Below are 24,244 nucleotides of genomic sequence, written 5' to 3'. Positions count from 1 at the left end.
TGACATTTGCAGGATCAATTTGGGCATCCTGAGTCTAAAGCATTTGACACCCGAAACAGCTCTGAACAAAGAATGTTGGGTGACAGATGCTCAACTTGTAACTTCTTGAAGCCCGGCTGTTTTTATTTAATCTGGAGGCTGCGAGGTAAGTCTCCACTGACCAGATAAAGAAAGGGAGGAACCAAGAAATGGGGTAGCTTGCCACAGTGGTGATTCCAATCCAGCCTAGCTTGGCTCCATACCCTGTGTGTGTTCTGGCCCTGGGCTGTCTTCTGAGAGTGTCTTGGCAGTGGGTGTGCTGCCCAGGACACCACTGCACAGTCACCTTCCGCCTTGGCACTGCGGAGGCTGCAGAGCTGTCAGGTTCAGAGTGCCACTTGCCAGATGCCGTTTCAAGCATGTGTTTGAATCCAGGAACGGACCCTGGTCTGGGCGCAGGACCAGGTTGGTGTCGCATCATCTGGTTCACCTTTGGCCCTGAGGGAACTGCACTGTGATTGTGTGGGAAAGACCACAGTCTGTGCAGTTGGCAGGAGACCCGTGGGTATGAGCCGGTGTGTCTCTCCAGCTCCGGATCCCGGCTCCTTCATCAGAACATCTCTACAGGCTTTTTGGAAAAAACAGTGAGAGTTTTCCTTGGCCTAAGGCTCCAAGCCCTTACCCTGCCTTGGCTTCCTGAATAAGGGCTGAAATTATTGCCCACTCCGGAGGTCTCTGCTTCTCCATTCTGAAGGCCTGTTTATCTGAGGAGAGGGTTTTGGTTTTGTCTCTCTGAGTGCCTCCTTCTATGAGGCTCCATCCCCTGCCTTCTGCTGCCTTTGGATCGAGAAGGTAGTTCCTTCGTCTGGAACCTTCTAGATGGGGGCCTCCAAGGAAGGAGGTGTCAACACAGCTCAGCAGATAATTAAAACAAAACAAAGCCACAACAACAACAAGAAGCCAATATTGTTTTCATTCTAAGTCTACACCCCTATATAATCTATGTTGTTCATACCCGCCCCCTCATCCGGCTCCTCCTCCTGCCTCACTGCATCCTCCTCCCAGTCCCATGTCCTATTTGCACCATTTGGCTATTTCTTTGGTGCTGCTCACGTGTGCCTGGCCTGTGGTCATCTGTAAGAAGCCCACTAGCAGCCACAAAGGAGGTGACCCTCCCTCTCTCAGCAGTCATCAGCTGCCAACAGGTCCTCTGACAAGGGTGGGCCTGGGGGGTGGGGCTCCTCTCCAACGTGTGCTCAGCGGAAGACATTCACCTCATTTCCATACTGACCCCGCGAAAGCACTCAGTGTTTAAGCCTCGTGCACAGGCAGCACAGGACGAGGAGAGGCCATGCAAACTTTCAGACTGCCCCAGCGCCCCTGTCTGGAGACTGGGACTCCACACAGGGTTTCTGTCTTAGCAGATAAGCAGACGTTCTCGCTCCTGTCCGTGGCAGCCCTTGTTTCTATCCTCTCATGTCCAAAGCAGATGGTCAAGTAGGACAGGGCTAGGCAGACACTTAAGATAGGACAGCACTGAGGTGAGGGCCTGGGTGGGAACAAAGTCTTCCTTTCCCAACATGCAGTGCAGGGGCAGCAGGAGCCAAGTGCCCATCTGCTACTGGCTGTGAGACTTTATCTGTGTTGCTAGCTCCGAGCTCTGAGCTCCTCCCTGGTAGATGGGAAAATGATGCTGTGGCAGACACTCCTCCCACCACGCTTAGCCCACCAGCAAAGGGGGCACTGGATCTCGTTCTCAGCCCACTGACACAGGACCACGTGACCAAGGCTTACTGTGTCAGCCATCCCAGTGAGACTCTGAAACTTCCCTAGAACTTAGTGAAATCAAAGCACTTCTTCGTGGTGACCTGACAATGATCTCTGTACCCTAATGGGACAGACTTGTCTGAACATGAGGCTAAAATAGGACACATCCTAAGGAAGCCCGGGGCTCTAGCAGGAAACCCGGACCCACACAAACCTCAGACTTTCGCTTTGAAGAACAACAATTTCTCTGTTCACTCAGTGGGAGGGGAGATTGGCTTTTCTATTGTTTGGAACAAAAAGCTAAAACACGTGCAAATAACTCTCTGTGCTCTGAGGCCTATGCAAGTATGTAGCAGAGCTAGGTAGAAACCGCCCCATCAGCCTCTGCTGCTATGGTACTGAGACCCAGTTCCTCTGTGTCAGAAGGAACGATCAAGATGCTCCAAGCACAAGGGTATTTGAGGTGCTTACTAGAATGCCTCAGAGTGGAACACGTGAAGGTGGAGACTTAACTAGAACGTCTGCAGAACCTCCAGAGTGCTCTGAGGGCTAGTCTAAGTCCAAGAAGGCCACAGGTTGCTGAATGTGATGTGGGACTGAGATTCTGTTTCTGACGACCAGTAGCTACTGCTGTACTTTATACGTGGTGCTTAATTATAGTACAGCGGCTTTAAATAGCTGCCCAGAACTATTTGATGCTCCTCTGAGGAGGGGTCTGGCTTCCCCTGGAGAACAGATGCATTAAATATGGCCTCCTAGATGGGGGTCATCAAAGGCCAGCTCCTGCCTGGTTTTCACTCTCTGAGGGATTGCTAGAGAGGAAGCTGGTCATGTGACATTCAAGTCCCTGTTGGAGGATGAATAGGAAAATAACAGCCCTCCTTCCAGTAGCTCTCCCTAGCTCTCCAGCTACCAAGAGCAGTCCCAAAGCACCCCAGCACCCCTGCATCCTTAGCAGAGAGCTCTGCTCCTATCTGTTGGCATTTAGTCTAGGCTCTGCCCTATGGTTACCTGGCAACAGCCAGGTATGCCTGACTCACTATTAAAGGGGCTGCTTGCCCCCTCCTTTCTTTTGCCTTCTTGCTCTTTCTCTGTCCTCTTGCTCCTTACCCCCCTTCTCCCCATCCCCCTTGCTCTCCACATGCTCATGGGCTGGCCTCTACTCTTCTACACTCTCTCTGCCTTTCTCTGCTTCTACTACCTTATCAACTCCCCTCCACATGCCCTGAATAAACTCTATTCTAGACTATACCATCATGTGGCTGGTCCCTCACTGGGAAGGGATGCCTTAGCATGGGCCCTGCAGAGGCACCACCCCCTTCCCCCACACCTGACTACACCTCCGCCAAACACAGTCCCTCTCCCCTCTTTAGTTTTATAAAACACAACTATCAGCTAGCCACCTGTGGAACCATCTTATCTGTGACAATTAAGTTTGTCAGATGTTACTTGGGGAATAAATTGCCCTTTGGAAAACAATGTTACAAATGCACCCATTGTCTTGGGAGAAGGGGTAGATAGATGGTTTGTAAAAGCGGTCTCGATTTTCCATCCTTCTTCCTATCCTTATTTCTTTATGACTTGACTTTTGGGCTGCTCCTATCACAAGGTCAACTTGATTTTTCCACTTTGAATCTGAGCAGGATTTGTGACTGGATCTGACCACCAGAATGCAGCCTAAGGGATGCCACGGCAGTTCCAAGCTCCTATCTAGAAAGCCTTGGGGCTTCTGTTTGTTCTTTTGGAACCCTGCCAAGACCATGTGAGCAAGAGCTAGCTTCCTGAGCAATGCCAGCTGCACAGCTCACTCAGCCCCTCACTCCAGACAACAGCTGGATTCCAGCTGATCTGCCAGGTAAGCACCAACTCCCAAGCAAGGTCAGCCAAGAAGCCAAACCTGCTCCCCCCACCCGCAAGCTTAGAAATGGTTCCGATAACATCTACAGTTAGAATCAATAATAAATGATTATTGTACTAAGCCAATAAATCTTAGGGTGGTTTGTTACACTAATAGGTACAAAGTCTCAGAGGAGAATGTAAGCATCTTGGTGGGTCCCACCTAGGGCTGCAAGACTGCAATGCTACAATGTAGCTGCTGTTCAAGCCCCAGTAGCTCCACAAGCCCTTCCTCTCCTACAGACATCCAAGGCTATTGAGACATTGGGAATTTCTAGCTAATGTACTCCCAGGTGCCAGGAGCACACACCGGGTGAGAGTTTAAGTCAAATAGTAGCCACCTGCCCTCCAGCCTTCTTCCCTGTGTCCTGTGAGTCAGCCTATTGTAGTCTGTGATGTTGCCTTCATCCATGGGAAGGTGTAAGAAGAGCTTCCTGTTTTCTCTGTGAGGGTCTGATTTGCTGTCTTCAGAGACCCCACTATCTGTCTGTCTCTGGTGTGGGAGACTAAACTCTCCTCCCGGCTCCAACCATGCTGTTATCTGTTAGTTTGTCCAGGACATAAGCAATCCTTGTAATCGGCTCCTTACCCCCAACAATTCATCTCACTCCTTTGTGGAACCCACTTCCTAGATTTCTCAGCCATGTGGTCACCTGAACCTCTGCATGGGCTGCCTGCTAAGGACAAAGGGCTCCTGGGCTTGGACTCGCTCACTTTTAACCATGGAAGAACCAAGAAACAGATCACACCCTCATACCCACTTCATCCCCATGTCTCCTAGGGACTGAGGAACGGACTTTTGAACCCAGATAGTAGAGCTGACTGTCAGCTGTGTTTAGTGCCTGAATCTTTAATGTATTTGAAGGTACTGCAAGTAAAAGGACACACAAATAGAAGGTAAACACTATTAAATAGAAGAAAAACAGGGAAGGCGCTTGGTAAAGACCTTCAAAGAAGCACTTTGTGGCACCCGGGAAGGTGTGCTGGGTCAGGGAGAGGCCACTTGGGCAGAAGGGAGCTTGTCAGGAAATTCCGCCTTAACTAAATATTTGTAAATCACCAAAGCACATCTACTTATTTTTATTTGAAGTAAATAATACTATATGAAAAAGATTTTTCTTCTTTCAAAATTTTAGCTTGAGCCAGACCTGGTGGTGCATGTCCGCCTTAGTTAGGGTTTCTATTGCTGTGATGAACACCATGACCAAAAGCCACAAGGGGAGGGAAGGATTGGTTTCAGCTCACATTTCCACATCACAGTCCCTAACTAACCAAAGGGAGTCAGAGCAGGAACCGGGAGATAGGAACTGAAGACACCACCACGGGAGGGAGTGGGGAGGAAAGGGGAGAGGGGAGGGGGGTCTGCTTACTGGCCTGTTTTCCATGGTGTACTCAGCCTGCTTCCTTTGTTCCTTTGTTCCTTCCTTCCTTCCTTCCTTCCTTCCTTCCTTCCTCCCCTCTTTTCTTTTTCTTTTAACTTTTATTCCTCTCTCATATGCTATAGTCTGACTGCAGTTTCTTCTTCCTCTCCTACCAGATCAAATTCTCCTGTTTCCCTTCAAAGGAAAGTAAGAAAACAAGATAGGAAGAAAAGAGTAGCCATCCTGTTTTCCTGTTCTATCCAGGACCACGGCCCAGGGCTGGTACTGCTCACAGTGAGACAGGCCCTTCCACATTAATCCTCAATAATTGATGAGAAAATGCACTGTAAACTGGGGTTCCTCAAAGGAGGATGTGAACCTTGACACACCCATGACTTTGCGATCACACTAGGCAATTTCCTTTAAGAGCGGCTGTTCCCCCTGTGAGATGTGACCTTTAAGATCTTTCTCAGCTTGGTGAACATGTATTCTGCTATGACAAAGGTTAGATTTAAAGCTTGGACTCGTTTATCGTTCATGTTTATTTTCTGACGATATCCACCCTGGTCCTAGGATATTTTGAAGGCATTTTGTAAGTACATGATATGATCCAATATTCAGACAGAACGAAGGTTGTCACTCACACAGGACACCTGCTTCCATTTATTTGTGGGCACGTCGCTGTTATCTCCTAAGGCCCATGTCATTTGGCCCCTGCTGAATGCACCAGCCATGTCTCAGCTCCCCTCGTTCACCTATTGTGGCACCCTTTCTACAGCAGCCTGCACCCCTCCTAGTCTCAGTGCCTCCCCCTTTCCTGAACACCTCCCAGGATGCACTGGGGCACCTTTCCCAGCTCCCAAGCCTGTTCTGTTTCGCATCATCACAACCCCTAGACACCTCTTCAGACTCATTTCCCAATGGGTTTGTGAGGGAGTGGTGACAGGGTTTATGTCTACTCTGTGTATACATCTCACGCCTTAAATACTCTTTCTGAATAAAAGAGTGGTTCACTCTTTCTGAATAAATGAGCAAGCATGGCGGCAGTGGCAGGACCATTCTCAAGCCCGGTACTTAAAGCCGGAGGAGATATTTGTATTCATTCAAGACACTGATGCTTATCTTTGGGCCGTGCAGACAGGACACCATTTTTTTTTTTATCCACTCTGTCTTTTCTTTGTTGAAACTGCTTTTGACTATTGGGTATATATTCCTATATATAGGAAGCTGCTCTCTTATGAAAACCTCTGTTGTTTATCACCCAGCAGAGCTCCCAGATGTAATTACATATTAGCAATAGGACTCTGGGTGTCTCATGATCTATGTCTTCAGGTACCTATGTCCCTGGTATTGTGCCACTAGCCTTTTACAGGTGACTTGGGCATACAGCTAGGCGCATCCCCCCCCCCACCTTTACCTAACAATATTTGAACCTGAGCTGGAAAATGATGGGTGGTGTGGAGATAGCGCGAGACAGTCGAGTGTCTGACACACCAAGGGCCGAGCGACTCAACCTCTTAGGGCTTTTCCCAGCTGTCCGGTGCTCCACAGGCAGAAGGGAACATGGACAGACTGTGTGGTTTTTCCACCTTCCTGGCCCGTTCAAGTGTGATATTCCTTTAGCTGAGTTCACCTTGGGACAAATCAATTCCAGAGAAGACATTCAAAAAGTCGGGGAAACCGTGCCAGCTCCCAGAATCCAGCGACACATGGGCACCAAAGGAAAGCCTCCTCTAGTGGGAGCCTGGTGGGGGTTAGGTCTGCGAGCCAGTACCCCCAGAGTACTAAAGAGAGTCTTGTTTAGACAAAACACAGCTGCCCCAGAAAATACATCAGTGTTTCCTGTCTGCTACCCCCTAAACAAGAAAAGTGAGAGATGATGTAATCTGAAAGATGTCATTCACTAAGCACCTGGCTCTCCGGAGGGTAACAGCTGCAAGCTAGGTGGGCAGCCAGCAGGACCATCAGACATGCAAATTAGCCTCTTTATGCAAAGAAGATGCATTAGAGACCTCTGAAGTCAGCCTATCCCTGCCCGAATCCCAATACACAGTTTCAGCAGCTGCGCCTTGCTAAGCATTGGTTTCCTCCATGGAAAAACAAAGCCCGCCAGTGGACGTGGTTTGTTATCGTAGGGCTAAAACATGTTAAAAAAAACATTAGTGCTGAGCGTAGTGTGTGGCATAAAAATGAGCACCCAGTATGGCTACCATTCTTATTGCCTGTTGTTGAAGCAATGTCAGATATGCGTCTTCAGACTACCATAAGGAATTCATTCCGGCTCTCTGCTCATCTTAGAAAATCTTAGGAGAAGTCCAATATCAAAACCTGACAAAGAGCACCCAGGAGAGCAAACTAAGAGATACATCTTATGGTTACAGAGACAAACACACTGAGCAAACTTTCAGAAAGTAAAGCAGCAGCATATTTCATTCCTTGAGTTCAGGGGGTGACATTTTAAAAAAGAGTTTGTTTCCTTACAAGATCAAAAGAAAAGTTACATGAACACATCCCTATTTCAAGTATAAATGGTCTGTGAAAAAAGAAAGCAATAATTGATCAAAAAAACTCAGGCTGGATGAGACTGGGTTCTAGTCAAACCCCACAGGCTAAATATCAACAGGTTCTTCTTACAGGCTCCCAGGAGGCTACAGTGCAAAGACAAGACACACCAAACGCCATTATTTGAGGAAAAATTGAAGTCTCTCTCTCTCTCTCTCTCTCTCACACACACACACACACACACACAAGGAAGCGTATATGGCCATGCACACATGTGCATGCACACACACACACACATGCACTCGGGTGTGCACATGCACAATGCACGCACACACAGAAGCAAACCAGAGTTGGGCTCGGTTGTGTAAGGTGCAGGTGCAGAGTGTGGGGGGCAAAAACTGGTGGGAAGAAGGAATGAAAATGAATTGAAGGATATCAGGGGATACTGACATGTTTGACTTCCCTGGCCTCTTGGATACAGAAGCCTTCTTCCAGAAATCCTGGTCCTACCGCAGGCTGAAAAGGGCGACTCTAACTCTTCAGGGACAGTTGAAGCAAGATCAGCTCCAGGAAGAAATTAGAGATGGACACTGTTGTGCTGACACTGGGTCTAAGTTGGAAGAAAATTTGGATAGGCGTGGCAGCGGGTGCCGGTAGCCACAGGAATAGCTCACATATTTTAAACACGCTGAGGTACTTCACTTGGAGTATTTCATTTGAAGTACCAAGCATGGGCTTGAGCTCCTGAGCATGTTCAGTAAGTGCTCTACCACACCCCTAGCCCTGCCTTGTCTACCTACCACACCCCTAGCCCTGCCTTGTCTACCTACCACATCCCCAGCCCTGCCTTGTCTACCTACCACACCCCTAGCCCTGCCTTGTCTACCTACCACATCCCTAGCCCTGCCTTGTCTACCTACCACATCCCTAGCCCTGCCTTGTCTACCTACCAAAGTGGGTCCTGGGAGTTTTATATGGAGTCCCAAAAATCTCTCCCCGTTTCAAATTCCTTGTATTTTTCCAACACACACACACACACACACACACACACACACACACAGACACAAGAGCTTGTATCATGGCTTCCTTCCCGCATGCTACGGGGTCTCCATTTCAAAAAACATTATTTTAAATTTAGATTTCTCCCATGGGTTTATTGAACATTCTCCTCATTCCTCCCGTTTTCCCACCATTGCCCCTCAGCCCCCTTGTTCCCTCGGACAATCCTACTTCCATTTTTATTTAATACAGACGTGCTTCAGTCCCTGTGACTATATCAAACACAGGGACCGCAGCGAGCGAGAAGCCCTCCCTCCCCCCATATTGGCTTAATTTGCTTAACACTATTGTTTCCAGTTGCATCCAGTTTCTGACAAATGACATGACTTCATTCTTATGGCTGAAGAAAAGCATTCCATTGTGTATAAAAACCACATTTTCTCTACCCATTCCTCTCTTGCTGGACAGCTAGGCTGGCTCAGTATCTTGTCTATTATGAAATGCTGTAGTAAACAGGGCTGTGCTATTTCTGAGATGCACTGATGTGCTGGGGCCCCTTTGTGTGAACTCCGGGAGTTGTCACCTGAGTTGTCCATTAGATCTAGTGGATCTGTGTCTACTTTCTGAGAAACCTCCACACGGATGCCCACAGAGCAGGACTAGCTAGTTTATATTCCCACCAGCAGGTTTACGTGGGCTCTCTGATGACCACAACAGCTCCCATCTTTGGAAGGTTGCCCTTAAATCTTGGACCCACCCTGCCCATATTCTATCCCCTGGGGTAAAAAAGAAGTGCAGGCTTTTAGCAGTTTTGAAAGTGGCTCTAAGCCAGCGGCTGCTGTTTGGAGGTCAGACGTGTAGCTCCCTTTAAGACGGGATAGAATGGAGCTGGTGCTTCCCTGCAAGACCAAGGTGGGGGGGCTAAAGTTTGGAGGCTCCTCCTGAGGTTGTGCCCTGCCTTGTTTCACCATGACCTGGAGACAGACACACCCCTCAGGAACCACCAACTTTTTTTCTGGCTTCAAAAAATTTATTATTTTCTGTGTGTGAACATATGAGTGTAGATGCACTTGTAGGCCAGGAGAGGGAGTCAGAGCCCTTGGAGCTGGAGTTGTAGGTCTGTGCGGGTGCTGGGGATGGAAGTTTTGTCCTCAGCAAGAACAGCAAGCTCTCTTAAGCAGCCGACCATCCATCCGGTCTCTATATTCCTCACTATAGTGTGATCATGATGAATATGTCCCTGCTCCTCTCCACCTTCTCTCAGCCTTTATGGGTAAAGAAGCAACTGAAACAGGAAGTGAGCACCAGGAGGATGCAGGGTAAGAGCGGAACCTGGACCAGGGCCAGGTGAGAACCGTTGCCTGGCATCACGCAGGAAGTTTGAGGTAAAGCTCCGGGTGCTCAGGGTATGGGATTAAAGGCAGGGAATGGGCGGAAAGGACTTACTGTTATCTCAGTATTGATTCTCCTGTAGGACTCTCTTTCTAGGGTGAGCAGTGAGTTCATTCGTCATCTTAATGGCCAGGCCACGATGACTATAAACATCTGAGGGCTGCGTTTTTATTAGGGGCTTGTATTAACTTGATAAGAGACACCAGAGACAGCAGAGCACACTGAGAGCGAAGTCTGCTGCTATGGGAGCACTACCGATGAAAGAAGGCCATTAGTGTTTTGCTTACATGCAGAAGGAAGGGTGCGCTCCTAGGCGCCATGGCCACATCTCTGTGTTCACACACAGAGACACGCAGATTCCTGCACTGAGCCTTCCTCAAGCATAAAGCTGTGCAAACACATCAAGTGTCCCACAGATCAGATCAGAAAGCTGAGCGGTTTTGTTATCTGGCGCCGTCTTGAGCGGCTTGCCTTGAAAGTGAGGAGAGACTCCTGAGGGAAACGGAATACCCATTCTGTGGTGGAGGTAGACATTCGTGGGACGACTCACTTTACAGAGAAAACAAACTCCCCGGTGCTTGCTGCCACTTGCTAGAGAGAAGCAAGCTAAGCTGGTAGTTTACAAAGACCCCAAAGCCCAGCTTGGAGCCCCAGCCTGATTAGAAATTCAAAACATTCACTTCTCAGAAACTGCAAAAATGAGCTTCTCTGATATGCTACCACGACCCTCACGGAGGAGTAGAGGCCACAGGGTCCGTCCCCTCATCTCAGTCTCTCAGGACGATTAGAAGACAGAGCCATAGCTAACGCCACAGCCAAACTCGGAAACAGGGGACAACGGGTTGTGAACAACAGCTCTAGGCGGCTTGCCTGTGCTCAGCAAACTGCGCGGTGTGTGGTGACCCAGGGCCATCCTTCCTCTCTCACCTGCCTCTGTCTCCCATCACCAGATCTTATCTTCCAGCTTCTCTGTCCTGATGGCCCGTCCTGTAAGATGCCACCGCAGATGCCTAACATCGCAAGAGTATTGTGTGGCATCCCGATAAAAGATCCAAGTTCAAACCCAGAAGCACAGTTTCTGCTAAAGGTGTGAAAAATATGGCTTCTGCACCATCACAAAGTCAGATAAGCTGTACTAGCAAAAGGTGGGGGTCAGCAGAACACTGAGCGCATGACCTGCACAGCGTGTGCTGGCATGTGGTGGGAGTCTGGGTCCACCATGGTAGGGGCACATTATACACACTTGGCATTATATACACTTGTTCGATTCTTAGTACACCCCGACATTGTAGTGAAGACTCTGGTACTCTGGGCCCAGGGCACACTGACCACCAGAGAGACAGCTTGTCTGCTCTGCATTTGCTAACCACCACGGTTCACTTCCCTCCACGTCACACTCCACACCTACGATTTTTCTCTGTCTCAATGCAACACTGCCTCAGCTGCATCTGTCATCATCCCAGAGAAAAAACTTTGGCCTAAAGGTCGTTAGCATAAAAGATGATATGGATGCTACATTTGGGTTGACTTTTCCATTCCCTTCCATCCCCTAAACACATATAGGCAATCACACATGCACACATACATACAATCATATACATACAATCACACACACAAAATCACACACATACAATCACACACAATCTCACACATAATCACAGACTATCACATACTCACATACACAATCACATATATACAATCTCACATACACACAATTACACACACTATCATATATTCACACACACACAATGACACACATACAATCATACACTCTAGCATACAATCACACACATAATCACACAGAGAGACATACACAGACACACACACACTGTCCAAATGCTAATATATTTAGCTAGTTTATCTGCGGCCAAGGGGAGGATATGAGATGCACCAAGGATGTGGAAAAAGTTTGATCAGCAATGTGGAGTCATGTGACAAGACAGGCAGGTTAGATGGAGCTAGCACACATGGGAAACATCTAGGCTAGAAGGCTAGACCAGTGGCTACAGGCTGGATGTGATCAGGGCAGATGTTTTGTTTGGCACCCAGAAAACATCTTAATTAGCTGCCAAAGTAACATACAATAAAGTTCTGGTTTTTATTGAAAAATAACATCCAGCAGCACCCATTCACACCTCTACTCCAGCCACTGGGCTGCTGAGGTGGCTGACCCACAGGTGACACAGAACCCCCAGCTCCCACAGACTCTCTAGCATATTCTGTTCCACATCTGGACACCTTCATCTATGCGCACGCCTGCCTTGCCCACTTCCTGGGCCATGAAGTGTTCTTACCAGAACTCTAAGTTACAACTTCCGGGAGCCTGGAAAGTGAGAAGCTCAGTGTCGGGTACCAAAGAGCCCGCCCACATGGCTCACATCTGTTGGGATGCTCAGCTATCTTCCCACTGCCACCACCTAGATCTCTTCACCTGAGGGACAGTTTCCGGAACCACAGAGGCCGTGCTGAATTCATAAGAGTTCAGATGTGTTGGGGAATGGCCTCCTGGGAGGGCCCCACTCTAAGCCTTAGAGCAGTGGTTCTCAACCTTCTAATGCCGAGACCCATTAATACAGTTCTTTATGCTGTGGTGACCCCATTATTATTTCGTTGATATGTTATAACTAATTTTGCTACAGTTATGAATCGTAATGTAAATATCTGTGCTTCCTGATGGTCATAGGTGACCCCTGTGAAAGGGTCATTGAACTCCGAAGGGGTCTCGACTCAGAGGTTGAGAACTGCTGCCTTAGAGAGCCTGTGAACTTGTGTTTCTTCTCTCCCCTAATGCTTCCGGCTCTAAGCTCCTCCCCTAATGCTTCTGGCTTTAAGCTCCTCCCCTAATGCTTCCGGAGTGGCGTGGCTAAGCCCCTTCCCTACCATGGTAGCTGGTTTAACAGCTTACTTTTCTTTCCTTCTCTTCCAGTTTCCAAATAAGCTGAATGTCCTCAGCTCCTTGCCTCTGGCTCTGCATCCAGAGACACAGAGCAAGATGGCATTTCAGGCATGCGAGCCTTGGGTCTATGAGCGTCAGGGCTTGTATCTGTCACTCCTCTGTTGCTGTGGTAAAAATGCTGTGACTTCAAACAACTTAAGAAAGGGTTAATTCTTTTTTTTTAAAGATTTATTTATTTATTATGTATGAGTATGCTGTTGCTATCTTCAGACACACCAGAAGAGGGCATTAGATCCCATACAGATGGTTGTGAGCTGCTTTGTGGTTGCTGAGATTTGAACTCAGGACCTCTGGAAGAGCAGTTAGTGCTCTTAACCACTGAACCATCTATCCAGGCCAAAAGGGTTAATTCTGACTTATGGTTCCAGAGGGAGAGGTTCCATCAAGGCAGGGGCAGGGAGCTGTCTGATCACATTTCATTTATGCACAGCAAGTGGAGAAAACAATCAGGAAACAATGGGACGAGGCTAGAAACTTTCAAATCTTGCTCCTGGTGACACACTTCTTTCAGTAAGGCTGTTCTTCCTAAAATCTCCCTGACCTCTTTCAAATGTCGACACCCACTGAGAACCAAATGTTCAAATACCCGGCCCTCATGGGAGACATTTCTCATTCAAACTAGTATGTGGTTGGAAGATAAAATGTCCTCCTCAGGCTTGTGTGCTGAAGGACTAGCGGAACATTTGGAGGTGGCAGTTAGCTGGAGGGAGGTGGTGTGGGGGGGTGTGCCATTGAAGGCGCCTTTGAAGGTGGGATCTGGTTCCCTCTCCCTCACTCTCTGTTTTGTGTCTGTCATGAGGGCTGATGACTTTTAGGCCACATGATTCTAATGCCAACATATTCATTCTAAGTATGTGGAAACAACAAACCATTGGCTGAATTGTCTGAGACAATGCCTTGGACATGTATCGGCCCTGTGATGGGATGAGTGAGGTCCCTTGGTCACCTCACTACCTGCCCCTAGGTGCAGTTAGAACTGGGCCAGACTGTTTATATCCCCAGTAGTATAGTTGTCATGGGAGGGGCGTCTTTGTTTCTGTCACCGGTTCTGCCACATGGTGTCTCAGTGTCCCATCCCACCCCCTCTCATGTCTACCACCGTCATGAGGCACCGTGACAGAATGAAACTCAAGGTTCTGCGGGTCAACAGCTCTATAAGTTATGCCTCAATGGTGAAGAGGTCAACTTGATGCACATCCACTGTCCCCATGGCCACCAGGATAGCTACTGACTTGTTGCTGTGATCTTTTCCAGTACACTGTCCTCCGGTGACAACAGCTTTTGACTAGAATTCATGGCTAACTCCACCCTGTCTTCCACAACCTCAGTGGGCAGCCCACCTGTTCAAATGTGTACCTTGAGGTGCCCATGTGCTGAGGACTAGGGTGAAGGTTTGCAACAGAAACTGACTAGGTTCCATGTGGACACCAGCTCAAAGCTCAGCACTGCTAACAGGGAGAGGATACAAGTGTTCAGATCACTATGGTTGGAACCTCTGGGTAGGGTCGGGGTCTATCCTGGCCAGGGTGTTAGAACAGGGTCTATCCTGGCCAGGCTCTTAGAAAAGGGTCTATCCTGGCCAGGCTCTTAGAACAGGGTCTATCCTGGCCAGGCCAGGCTCTTAGAACAGGGTCTATCCTGGCCAGGCTCTTAGAACAGGGTCTATCCTGGCCAGGGTCTTAGAACAGGGTCTATCCTGGCCAGGGCCTGTCCTCCTCTCTTACAGAGGTTGCACTGAGAAGTATCAGGGGCAAAAGAAAGCAATGGCTCCGCTTCCCCTTTCCTTTGGAATCATGCTATCATTTGAATAGACTAATTGGCTCTCCAAAAGCTCACCCAACTCACGTAAATCTTAGACTGTCCTCAATTCCCTTGAACATGGCAGGAATGCACATATAAATATAGCAGGAATCAGCTGACACAGGTGGCCACGTAACGGGGAGTAGAGCGTGTGTTGCTAGTGATAGCAGTCGTGACAAGCAGGGTCCGTTTATCTTTAACAACTACTGACTAGAGAAAAGGGATAAGACACATTTACGGCTGCTGCTTGGCTGTACCCACGGCTTTCTTAGGCCAGGGAAGAAAGCCAGTACGTAGCAACTCCAAGCTCTTACGAGGGAGTGACGTTTGCATGTCTGTGCTATGAAACATGTCAGCAAGTGGGTCAGATGGGAAGCGGCTCCCTCTCCGGGGAGCGATCCTTACCTTCTGCCACATGTTGATGAAGAAGAGCTCCTTGGAGACATTGAAGGACACGTTGGCGTCATAGGCGTCATCCCCGAGGTTGGAGATGGAGATGTTTAGAGAGATGTTCTTCACAGCCCCCAAAGCTAGGTGTGGGGTCTTCTCATCAACACTGCAAATAAAGCCAAACGCCAATTACTATTCTTACGGTCACAGTGATGGAGGCACCGGGTGGTGGTTTGGAAGTGTCGGGAAACGGGAACACAGCCGTGACACTCAGGAGCCCCAATCACTAGGCACATGGCCACAGGGTATCAGTACCAGTGGGCATCCCCCCTCCCAAAAAAAACCAAGTGGGTTCTGTGTTTTGAACTCACTAGATTGCTACATGGCTCCTAAGAAAGTCTATACATCAAACTTGGAAAGCTGAAGACATTTAAAAAGCTTCATGTGAAATTCGCTCATTCTGTTCCTTTGAGTAGACCCTGTATTTTTATCACCCTGTGCTGGCAAGGAGAGTTAGCATTAATTGTCCATGTGACAGAATCTAGAATTGCCCGGGAGATGGCCTCTGGACATGCCTATGTGGGGTGTTAATTGAGGTGGAAAGATAACTTCACTGTGGGTGGGACTCTTCCCTGGGGAGGGATTGCAGACTGTGCAATAGGGAAGTGAACACCGGCACTCACCTCTGCTTCTTAATGTACACGCAATAAACCTTCTCCCTAAGTGCATGCTGCTAGGACTTCCTGCCATGGCCGACTATAATCTGCAAATGCTAGCCAAAGTCAACCTCTTCCCCCTCAAGTTTCTTTGGTTAGAGAGTTTTTATCTTAGCAGCAGGAAAAGAAAGCAAGACACTGGAAACAGTTGCATGTAACTTCAGGGAGGTAGAAGATGCTCCCAGGAAGTCTCATGCAACTTCAGGGACTAAGAAAATGCTCACGCTAAGTGAATACACATAACCAGCCAGAGAAACGTTGGAGGGTAGGAAGTGGTCTGGAGGAATGGTCTGCAATTTCCAATATAGTAGTCTGGGAAGCCTCACGGTGGACACAACTTTTCACTAGACCCCTGGGAGAAGGAGAACAGGACACACAGAATGGAAGGCTTACCAAGGGCTTACCCTGTGGTAGGCACAAGTTTGCCATATTCAAGGAAGAGATCTGAGGCCAGAGAGGATTGAGAAAGTTGAGAGGAGATGAGCTCTAAGAGATAAAGAAAATGGAGCCGGCAGATTCTGTAGGTCCTGGTGTATTGCTATGGAGACAGTGGTGTAGATGTAATAGAGATGGTAGGTCCTTCCTGCTCTCAGCTGAGGAGCAGTGACTCTTAGGGCCCATATCAGGGGGAGGCTCCTTCTACATGCAAGGCAGATCATCTACAGAGCACTCTTGGGAGAAGTTTGGTGAGGAGTCTCCTAGACTTCCTAGTGGAAGAAGGTGAAAGCTCAGGCCAGCCAGGGGCAGCTGAAGTATGGAGAGGAACACATTGGAGTTATGTTTTGAAGGGTGAGTCGACCATAATGTCATGAGTTAGATGAGGATTGTTAGCAGAGGAACGGCCAAGGGTAGCTCCCGGGCTTGGGGATCCGACAGCTGCGTTTACGGTTGCCATTTACTGAGGTGGGAAAGAGGATGAGCAGAGAAGGCAGAGACAACCAGATGCTGTGGCATCTTGTAGGAGACACACGGGTTGATACCCAAGCTGGGAGGTGGAGGAGTCATTGGGGCTGCTGCAGATCCACATCTGGGATAAACGTGAAGGACCGAGGGCATGAGTGGAGAAGGAGAGCTTAGGACAGCCTTCTCATTTAGAATCAGAAGCAAGGAGGAGATGCGTGTCACTAGGCATGTAGGAAGGAACCAGGAGAGATGGCACAGATGGGTCGCATGTGGACTTGGCCAAGAGAGGATTGTCAGGGTTGTCCAGCATAGCAGGTAGGTCAAAATAGCCCGAGGAATTGTAACTGATCACTGGCGTTTGTCAGGGTCCCTTCCTGCCTATCCAAGTTTCATCCCCATTGCTATGATAAAGTGACCCCCAACCCCCCACAAGCCACTTACAGGACAGACCGTTCGTTCATTTTAGGTCACAATGCCAGGTCACAGGCAGAAAACTGAGAACAGCATACACCTTGTCCTCAGCATGCATGGTTATTACTCAGCTCAGGATCCCCCTCAATGCAGTCAGGACCTACACCAGATGATGGCATCACCCACCGAGGGCTGGGTCTTCCCATATCAATTAACATAATGAAGACAATCCTCACAGACACGCCCACAGACACGCCCACAGACACGCCCACAGACACGCCCACAGACACACCCACAGTCACGCCCACAGACACGCCCACAGACCAACCTGATCTAGACAAACCCCCACTGGCACGTTCTTCCCAGTGTCTGCCGAATTGTTACGTGACCCTGGATAAATAAGTATTTAAAGCAGGTATATAGATCAGATATTTGTTGATAACAAACAATGACTGTACTTTAAGGTAACTCTTTGGTATATTGGAATATTTTTGAAGACTGAAGCGAGTTTGTATACTTACGATGTGGATACGGCTATCTGTGTGGTACAACAATCCATATGCCTATTAATTTCTGCTGCCCGTAACTCATGGGCCACAAATTGGATTCAGTGGGTCATTAAAAAAGAGGAAATAAAATCGGGAGGAGTTGGGCACTATGGGTGGATGCAGGAAGATTGAGAGAAAGAAAGGGGTAACTATGATCAAAATACATTGTTATGTGAGAAAGACTCGAAGGGTCAGCTGTTTGAAACAGCTTAAATACACACTCATTTGATACGTAACAGTGATGGTAGGAGATTATAACAAAATATTTGGTTCCTACAATTAAATCACCATGTTTCATGCAGAAAACATGGTGGGCACAGTAAAAATGCTGCAGTTGGTAAGAGTAGACTCGTGAACATGGCCACTTCAGGCAGCATCCTGCCCTGGGAGGGTGAGGGCACCCACGGTGCGAAGTTCACACTGGGAAGTTAGGCAGTACAGCGTGCGGGAGGACTGCCAGGAGGACTACCAGGAGGACTGCCAGGAATCTCTTACATCTGCATTAGATTTTAGGTATTGTGAGTTCAGAAACCTACCACTGCCAGGCCTTGCAATCCCCTGGGTTCAGCTGGGAACCCCTGTGTTGGGTTGTGACCCACAGTCGAAGCAGCTTTGGTGTAGACAGAGGACACTGGCGACCTTGTTATAAATAACTTGAGCAAGTCATGGCTGAAAGCTGGACTGGAGTGAGGGGACTATATTAGAAGAGAGAGCACAGGGGGATCTGGAGGTGAGCACAGGGGAATCTGGAAGTGAGCACAGGGGATCTAGAGGTGAGCACAGGGGGATCTGGAGGTGAGCACAGGGGGATCTGGAGGTGAGAACAGGGGGATCTGGAGGTGAGCACAGGGGGATCTGGAGGTGAGCACAGGGGTGTCTGGAGGTGAGCACAGGGGGATCTGGAGGTGAGCACAGGGGGATCTGGAGGTGAGCATAGGGGCATCTGGAGGTGAGCACAGGGGAATCTGGAGGTGAGCACAGGGGGATCTGGAGGTAAGCACAGGGGGATCTGGAGGTGAGCACAGAGGGATCTGGAGGTGAGAACAGGGGGATCTGGAGGTGAGCACAGGGGGATCTGGAGGTAAGCACAGGGGGATCTGGAGGTGAGCACAGGGGGATCTGGAGGTGAGCACAGGGGCGTCTGGAGGTGAGCACAGGGGGATCTGGAGGTGAGCATAGGGGCATCTGGAGGTGAGTACAGGGGTATCTGGAGGTGAGCACAGGGGAATCTGGAGGTGAGCACTGGGGGTGATCTGGACTATGGAGATGATTTTTTTTTTTATGATGGGAATTATCACAGTGTATCTAAACATGAATGATGAGAAAGTGCCATCAGAGAAGGCTCAGCGGATGAACACGTTATAGGGATCAGCTGCTGGCAGGCCTGGTGAACCCGTGGAAAGCTGCGGCTGAATGAACAGAGTGTGAGGCACAGCTGCTGAGTGTGGGCGGGGAATCCAGACTCTTCTGTGGCGGGTTGTCCTTGGCATGGAAAGTGAACCAAAGACAGGGAGAGAAGGGGGGGGGGGGTGTTTAGGTGTGTGGCAATGGCAGGGGAGCTGGGGACGGGGTGAACTGGTCAAGGATGATGATGATGAAGATGAAGGTGATAACAGAGATGAGTAGCAAGTCCTATAAACTCTGGGCAGAGGAAGTCACTCCAGTGGCCAGTCTTTAACTGTCCAGCTGGTTAGTGGAAGATGTGAAGAAGCCTCTGAGACCCTATGCAATGGACACTTGTTTCTTTTGGCTCATTGGCTCAGGAGACTCTGACAGATGTGAAGGGTACACCCACAGGTTGGGAGCCGATAACCTCTCATGGTCTTTAAGCTGTGGGCACCTGATTAAACGCAGTCTATGATCTGTGAATGTTCAAGTGGCCTTGCTTTGGAGACTAATGCTCCCTTTGATAGCTCTGGGTTTTGAGGGTTTCACAAGAGTATTACGGTCCTGTGGTCATCTGAATTGGCCACAGAAGGTTTGAAGACTCAGAAGTCACTTCCCTGAACTGTCCCTTGCCTCCCTTAGTTCCTGTTGAACTTGCCCCCGCCCTCCTCTTTTAAGCTTCATCTGAACTGGCTTGTATCTTTCCAGTAAGTTAGGTTTAAGTTAACTGGCATATGTTTTGCTGTCTGCAGCAATTAACACAGCTAATGCAGCGTGCAAGAGAAGAGGACTATTCAAACACTCAACCGCTATAATTCTTTGAAATACAAATTTCACAGGGATGGGGTGAGGGGGGAAGGAACCATCATTATCCATGTGCAGAAAGAAGCCCCGCTGTCCTGCATGTCTGGCATTCCAACAAGAAAAACATGCACAACAAGAAATCGGATGGCCTCGCTTTGGAAGCGAGAACTCTGAGGATCCAAACAAGATGTGAAAAATTAACTTAGGGAAGAGAGTTACGAATTCTTGAATGGTCTCCAATGAATGAAGACCTTAACCTTGAGCCTTTGTGCTGATGATTTATTATTTTTGGCCACTCTGGTTCTAAACAACTGATGGGTTATTTCTCCCCCCATTTGCTTTTGTTGAGAAGGGAGACTCAGACCTTGAGTATGAGGCAGCATTAGTGTAGCTTGATCAGGAGAGAAACCTGCCTACACGCCCCCAGAGGGCCAGTCACCTCAGAGTGAGCGGTCACCGTGGAATAGTTAACAGAGAGACCACATAGATGGCCACAGAGTCCCAGGCTAAAGGACTACTGCCTCTCTGAGTAGCTGAAGTTCACGAGACTAGTCTTTTCCTCTCCTGAGTAAATGCCAAGGAATCAGGCCATCTGAACCTCTGCCAGGCTCCTCACCACGGGCCTCTGCCACTTAACCATGCAGGAAGGTCACCCCTGGGTTTTCACAGTCACGTGACTCCAGCATGGTTCTGTGATGAAGGGAAGCCAGGCCCCTTCCAGGGTAGAATGTGGACTCAAGACTTTGAAAAGGAGACCTCAAAGTTGTTTTCATTCTTCCTCTAGAGCTAAAACTCTATAACCCAAACAGTAGGTTGCTGCTCCCCAGGTTATTCTTAGAAATGAAATGAAAATACATTGGCTAGCACGGGACTGGGGACTGTCAAACAAGCCTTTCTGAGAGCTTGCAGGACTGGCCGGGAGAGCTGATTTTAGAGCTGAGGAAATTGTGAGACAGAGAGCGGGAGGCTGGAGTAGAAGCCAGAGCCTCTCATGCCTCCAAAGCTCACCCCTTCCTACTGTCACCCACCTCTTTAATTCCCCTGTCTGCCTTAGTGCCAGAGGCTCTTCCTGAGTCCCCTTTGTGAATGACAAATGTCCCTGTTGTGAGCTCAGCAGCCTCATGAATTATTACCAACTCCTCTCAGAACTTTACCAAGGTAGCCTCACACTAATTTTTTAAAATTAATTTAAAAGAATTTTCATACATATAGACAATTAAACATGGTCGTTTATACCCCCAATTTTTCCTACTGACTACCCACCCAACTTCAGAATCAACCCCCATCTCTCTGATAACTCACTGTCTCAGTTACTTTTATATCGTGACAAAATACCATGACCAAGGCAACTTATAAAAGAAAGTGTTTAATTGGAGTTCACGGTCCCAGATGGTTCGAGTCTATGGCCATCTTGGCAGGGAGCATGGCAGCAGGCAGGCATGGCACTAGAGCAGTAGCTGAGAGTTTAGCTTACAGATAATCCAAAATCAAAACACACACACACACACACACACACACACACACACATACACACACACACACACACGAGGGGGGGGAGGAGAGAGAGAGACGCTAACTGGGAATGCTGTGTGGTTTTGAAACCTCAAAGCCCACTTCCACTAACATACTTCGTCCAAAAAGACCACGCCTTCCAATCCTTCCCAAAATTTTCCACCATCTAAGGACCAAACATCCAAATATGTGAGTCTATGCAGACCATGAACATCAAAACCACTACACCCAATATGCCTACTTGACACTATTCAGTGCAGTGTAAGGAGAGGGGCCAGGTTGTGAAACACAAACTTCCAGACTTGATGTGGTGTGGCACTTGTAATGTTACACAAGCTGTGGTTACACGGACAAGATTAATCCAGCCTAAATTCCCGCATATATCAGGGAGGTTCTCTCCAGGTCTCATCTCTCACCGAGGAGCTGTTGGCGGTTAATAACTAGCTCTGGAGAGAATCATTTGTTTGCATGTATGGCTACTGGTAGATCCTGCATACTAATCTGGGATGGGGACCATGTCTCCACCACAGGGCCTGACAGTGGGGCCAGGAACCTTTGTTCAGGACTGCTCATCCTTACACTCCCAGAATTGGTTCCAGCACCACATTTCGAAGGGAATATAATTTCCTGGCAATTAGGAAGATTGGCCTGGAACTGGTGTGTTGGTCGTTTAATCCTTCAGTGGGGCGTCAGAGGCTGGCCTCTCCTAAGCCCCCGTTGAACAGCAGACAAGAACCCCAAGCAGACAGCAGGTCATCAGCTCAACCTTCACATTTCCCAGAGGGAGACACTAAGTCTGAGAGAGAGGACCCACTCAGCCGAGGTCACCCAGACATGACAAGGCCGAGCTAGAGCTAGCATCAAATGTCCTTAGCCATCCATGCTGCGGCTCTTGTCTAACAAAGGCTATCACATCAGAAAGGGCTCTGGCAAGAGAGGCTCTTTTAATGACATTGGGATAGAACAGGCCTCTGTGAAGACCTGCTGCTCAGACAGGCCTGCCAAGAGTTTAAAACAATCGTGCACAGTTTGTGTGCCAGACATTCCGTGGGTGCTTGTTTATTTATTGAAGAACAGTCTTTCTAATTTTCAGGGAATTGTATCCTCTGATAAAATTTCCCATTAATTCCCATTGGCTTGTGCAGCCTTTTAAGTGGATCATGTTCCTTTGTACGCAGGCCCTTTGCTGTACTTTAGAATGAAAGGCATCACTGATGGTCACCAACAGATTTAAATTGTTCTGTTTCCCTAAGCCTCGTCTTCTAGAGTTTTTATCGCCTGATAGACACATATTGCTTTTTTTATTTAATTAAAAAATTCCTCTTCAGTATATCTCTATCCTATTTGTTCTGTGTGGTTATTTGCCGGTGTGCCTCTGTGTGTACTGTGTGCATGTCTAGTGCCCATGGAGGCCAAAAGAGGATGTAAGTTCCCCTGGAGCTAGAGTTACAAACAGGTGTGACCATGCGGTGGCTGGGGATTGAAGCTGGGACCTCCAGAGGATCAGTTACTGTTCTCTGCAGCCCTACTAACACTAAAGCAGCTACCTCTACCATGCATGTGCGTACCTGTATTGTGGGGTTCCTAATCCTTTAGCATGAATTTTTTAGCACTGTTCCAAATGTCAGGTGGTACTGGTAACCAACTGGGAGTTGTGTGAGGGCCCAGATTCATTGCTACATTTATGAAGGGTTGGAATAGGATGGGTACAAGGTAAGCACATCCAACCTGAAGACCATCCAAAGTTCCTTCCTGGGGTGGACTTTGTGCAGGTATCAATGACTTCTACTGAATTCTCATGGATGAGAACTCCTCCCTCTTTCCAGATAACTGTTCTAAAGATTCCACAGGAAGAACCTGAAGTAGCTGAAGGGCATCCGATGATGGATTCTTCCCCAAGCACTGGATATTTTTAAATGTTCCTAAAGATCTCAACTGTGATCTTACCTGGAGGTATAAGCTATGTGCCACAGAATACTCTTTCCTCTTGCTATCAGCATCACCTGAAAGACGCTAACTGTACAGCCCCTGCCTCCATACATCCAAGTCCACTATACCTGTCACAACGGTTGCTGCAAGAGAAACTTCCAATTCTCTAATTATAGGAAAAATAAAGTAAATCAAATTGTTTACTTCAACACACACACACACACACACACACACACACACACACACCACACAAACATACACACCACACACCACATACACACACACACCACACACACATACCACACACCACATATACACACACCACACAAACACATCACATATACACTACACACACATATTACACACACACACCACACACATACACATCACTCACACACACACACACACACACACACACACACACACACACACATACCACACCACACCAGATTAAAGCCTAGGAATGTGGCTGAATGGTGAAGTACTCTCCTGACATATGTAAGGCTGAAGGTTTAATCTAAGCACCAAAAAGGACAGCTACCATGATAGTAATCTCTCCAAGAGCTACTTGTAAATTACCAAGTGGAGTGGGTAGGGAGGAGTCGGGGGGAGGAGAAGAAAGATGACCAAAAATATGTCACACAAAAAGTTTACAAAATAACTTAAATAGCCGAGTGAGTGTTGAAAAATGACAAAAGGAGAAAGCATCCATGTGGATTCTCCTACAATGTAATTTTTAAATTTTACTTAAATCCGATGTCTGAGGCTTAGATGTCAGGCAAGTGAGTATCGCTTGACACATGATATTCTGGGGATAAGAAGGTGAGCCCTGAGCATTTGGAGAACAGGAACGTCTTAGCGTGGGATACCCTAAAAGGAGACAGGTTTGAAGCAAGTGGTAGCTCAGGAGAGATAAGCAACTGGTGAGGGCCCTGGCATCAAGCCTGTGACCTCTCTGGGTTCCCGGAACTTAAATCATTCTGGAACCTTGAG

General features: G+C 48.2%; 1 protein-coding gene across 2 annotated transcripts in view; it reads right to left on the bottom strand.

Annotated features, from left to right (window-relative positions):
* The window catches only part of ITGA9 (integrin subunit alpha 9), a 273,563-nt gene that overhangs the window by 73,424 nt on the left and 175,895 nt on the right, over nucleotides 1-24,244 (bottom strand). For both annotated transcript variants that reach the window (XM_080934771.1, XM_080934772.1), the window contains one exon: nucleotides 15,058-15,208. In XM_080934771.1, coding sequence (XP_080790897.1) covers nucleotides 15,058-15,208 — 151 coding nt within the window. The remainder of the gene's footprint in view (nucleotides 1-15,057; nucleotides 15,209-24,244) is intronic.

The sequence above is a fragment of the Micromys minutus genome, assembly GCF_963924665.1.
Source record: "Micromys minutus genome assembly, chromosome: 21".
Classification (NCBI taxonomy): domain Eukaryota; kingdom Metazoa; phylum Chordata; class Mammalia; order Rodentia; family Muridae; genus Micromys; species Micromys minutus.
Note: the sequence above shows the minus strand (reverse complement) of the source record. Positions and strands in the feature narration are given on the sequence as shown.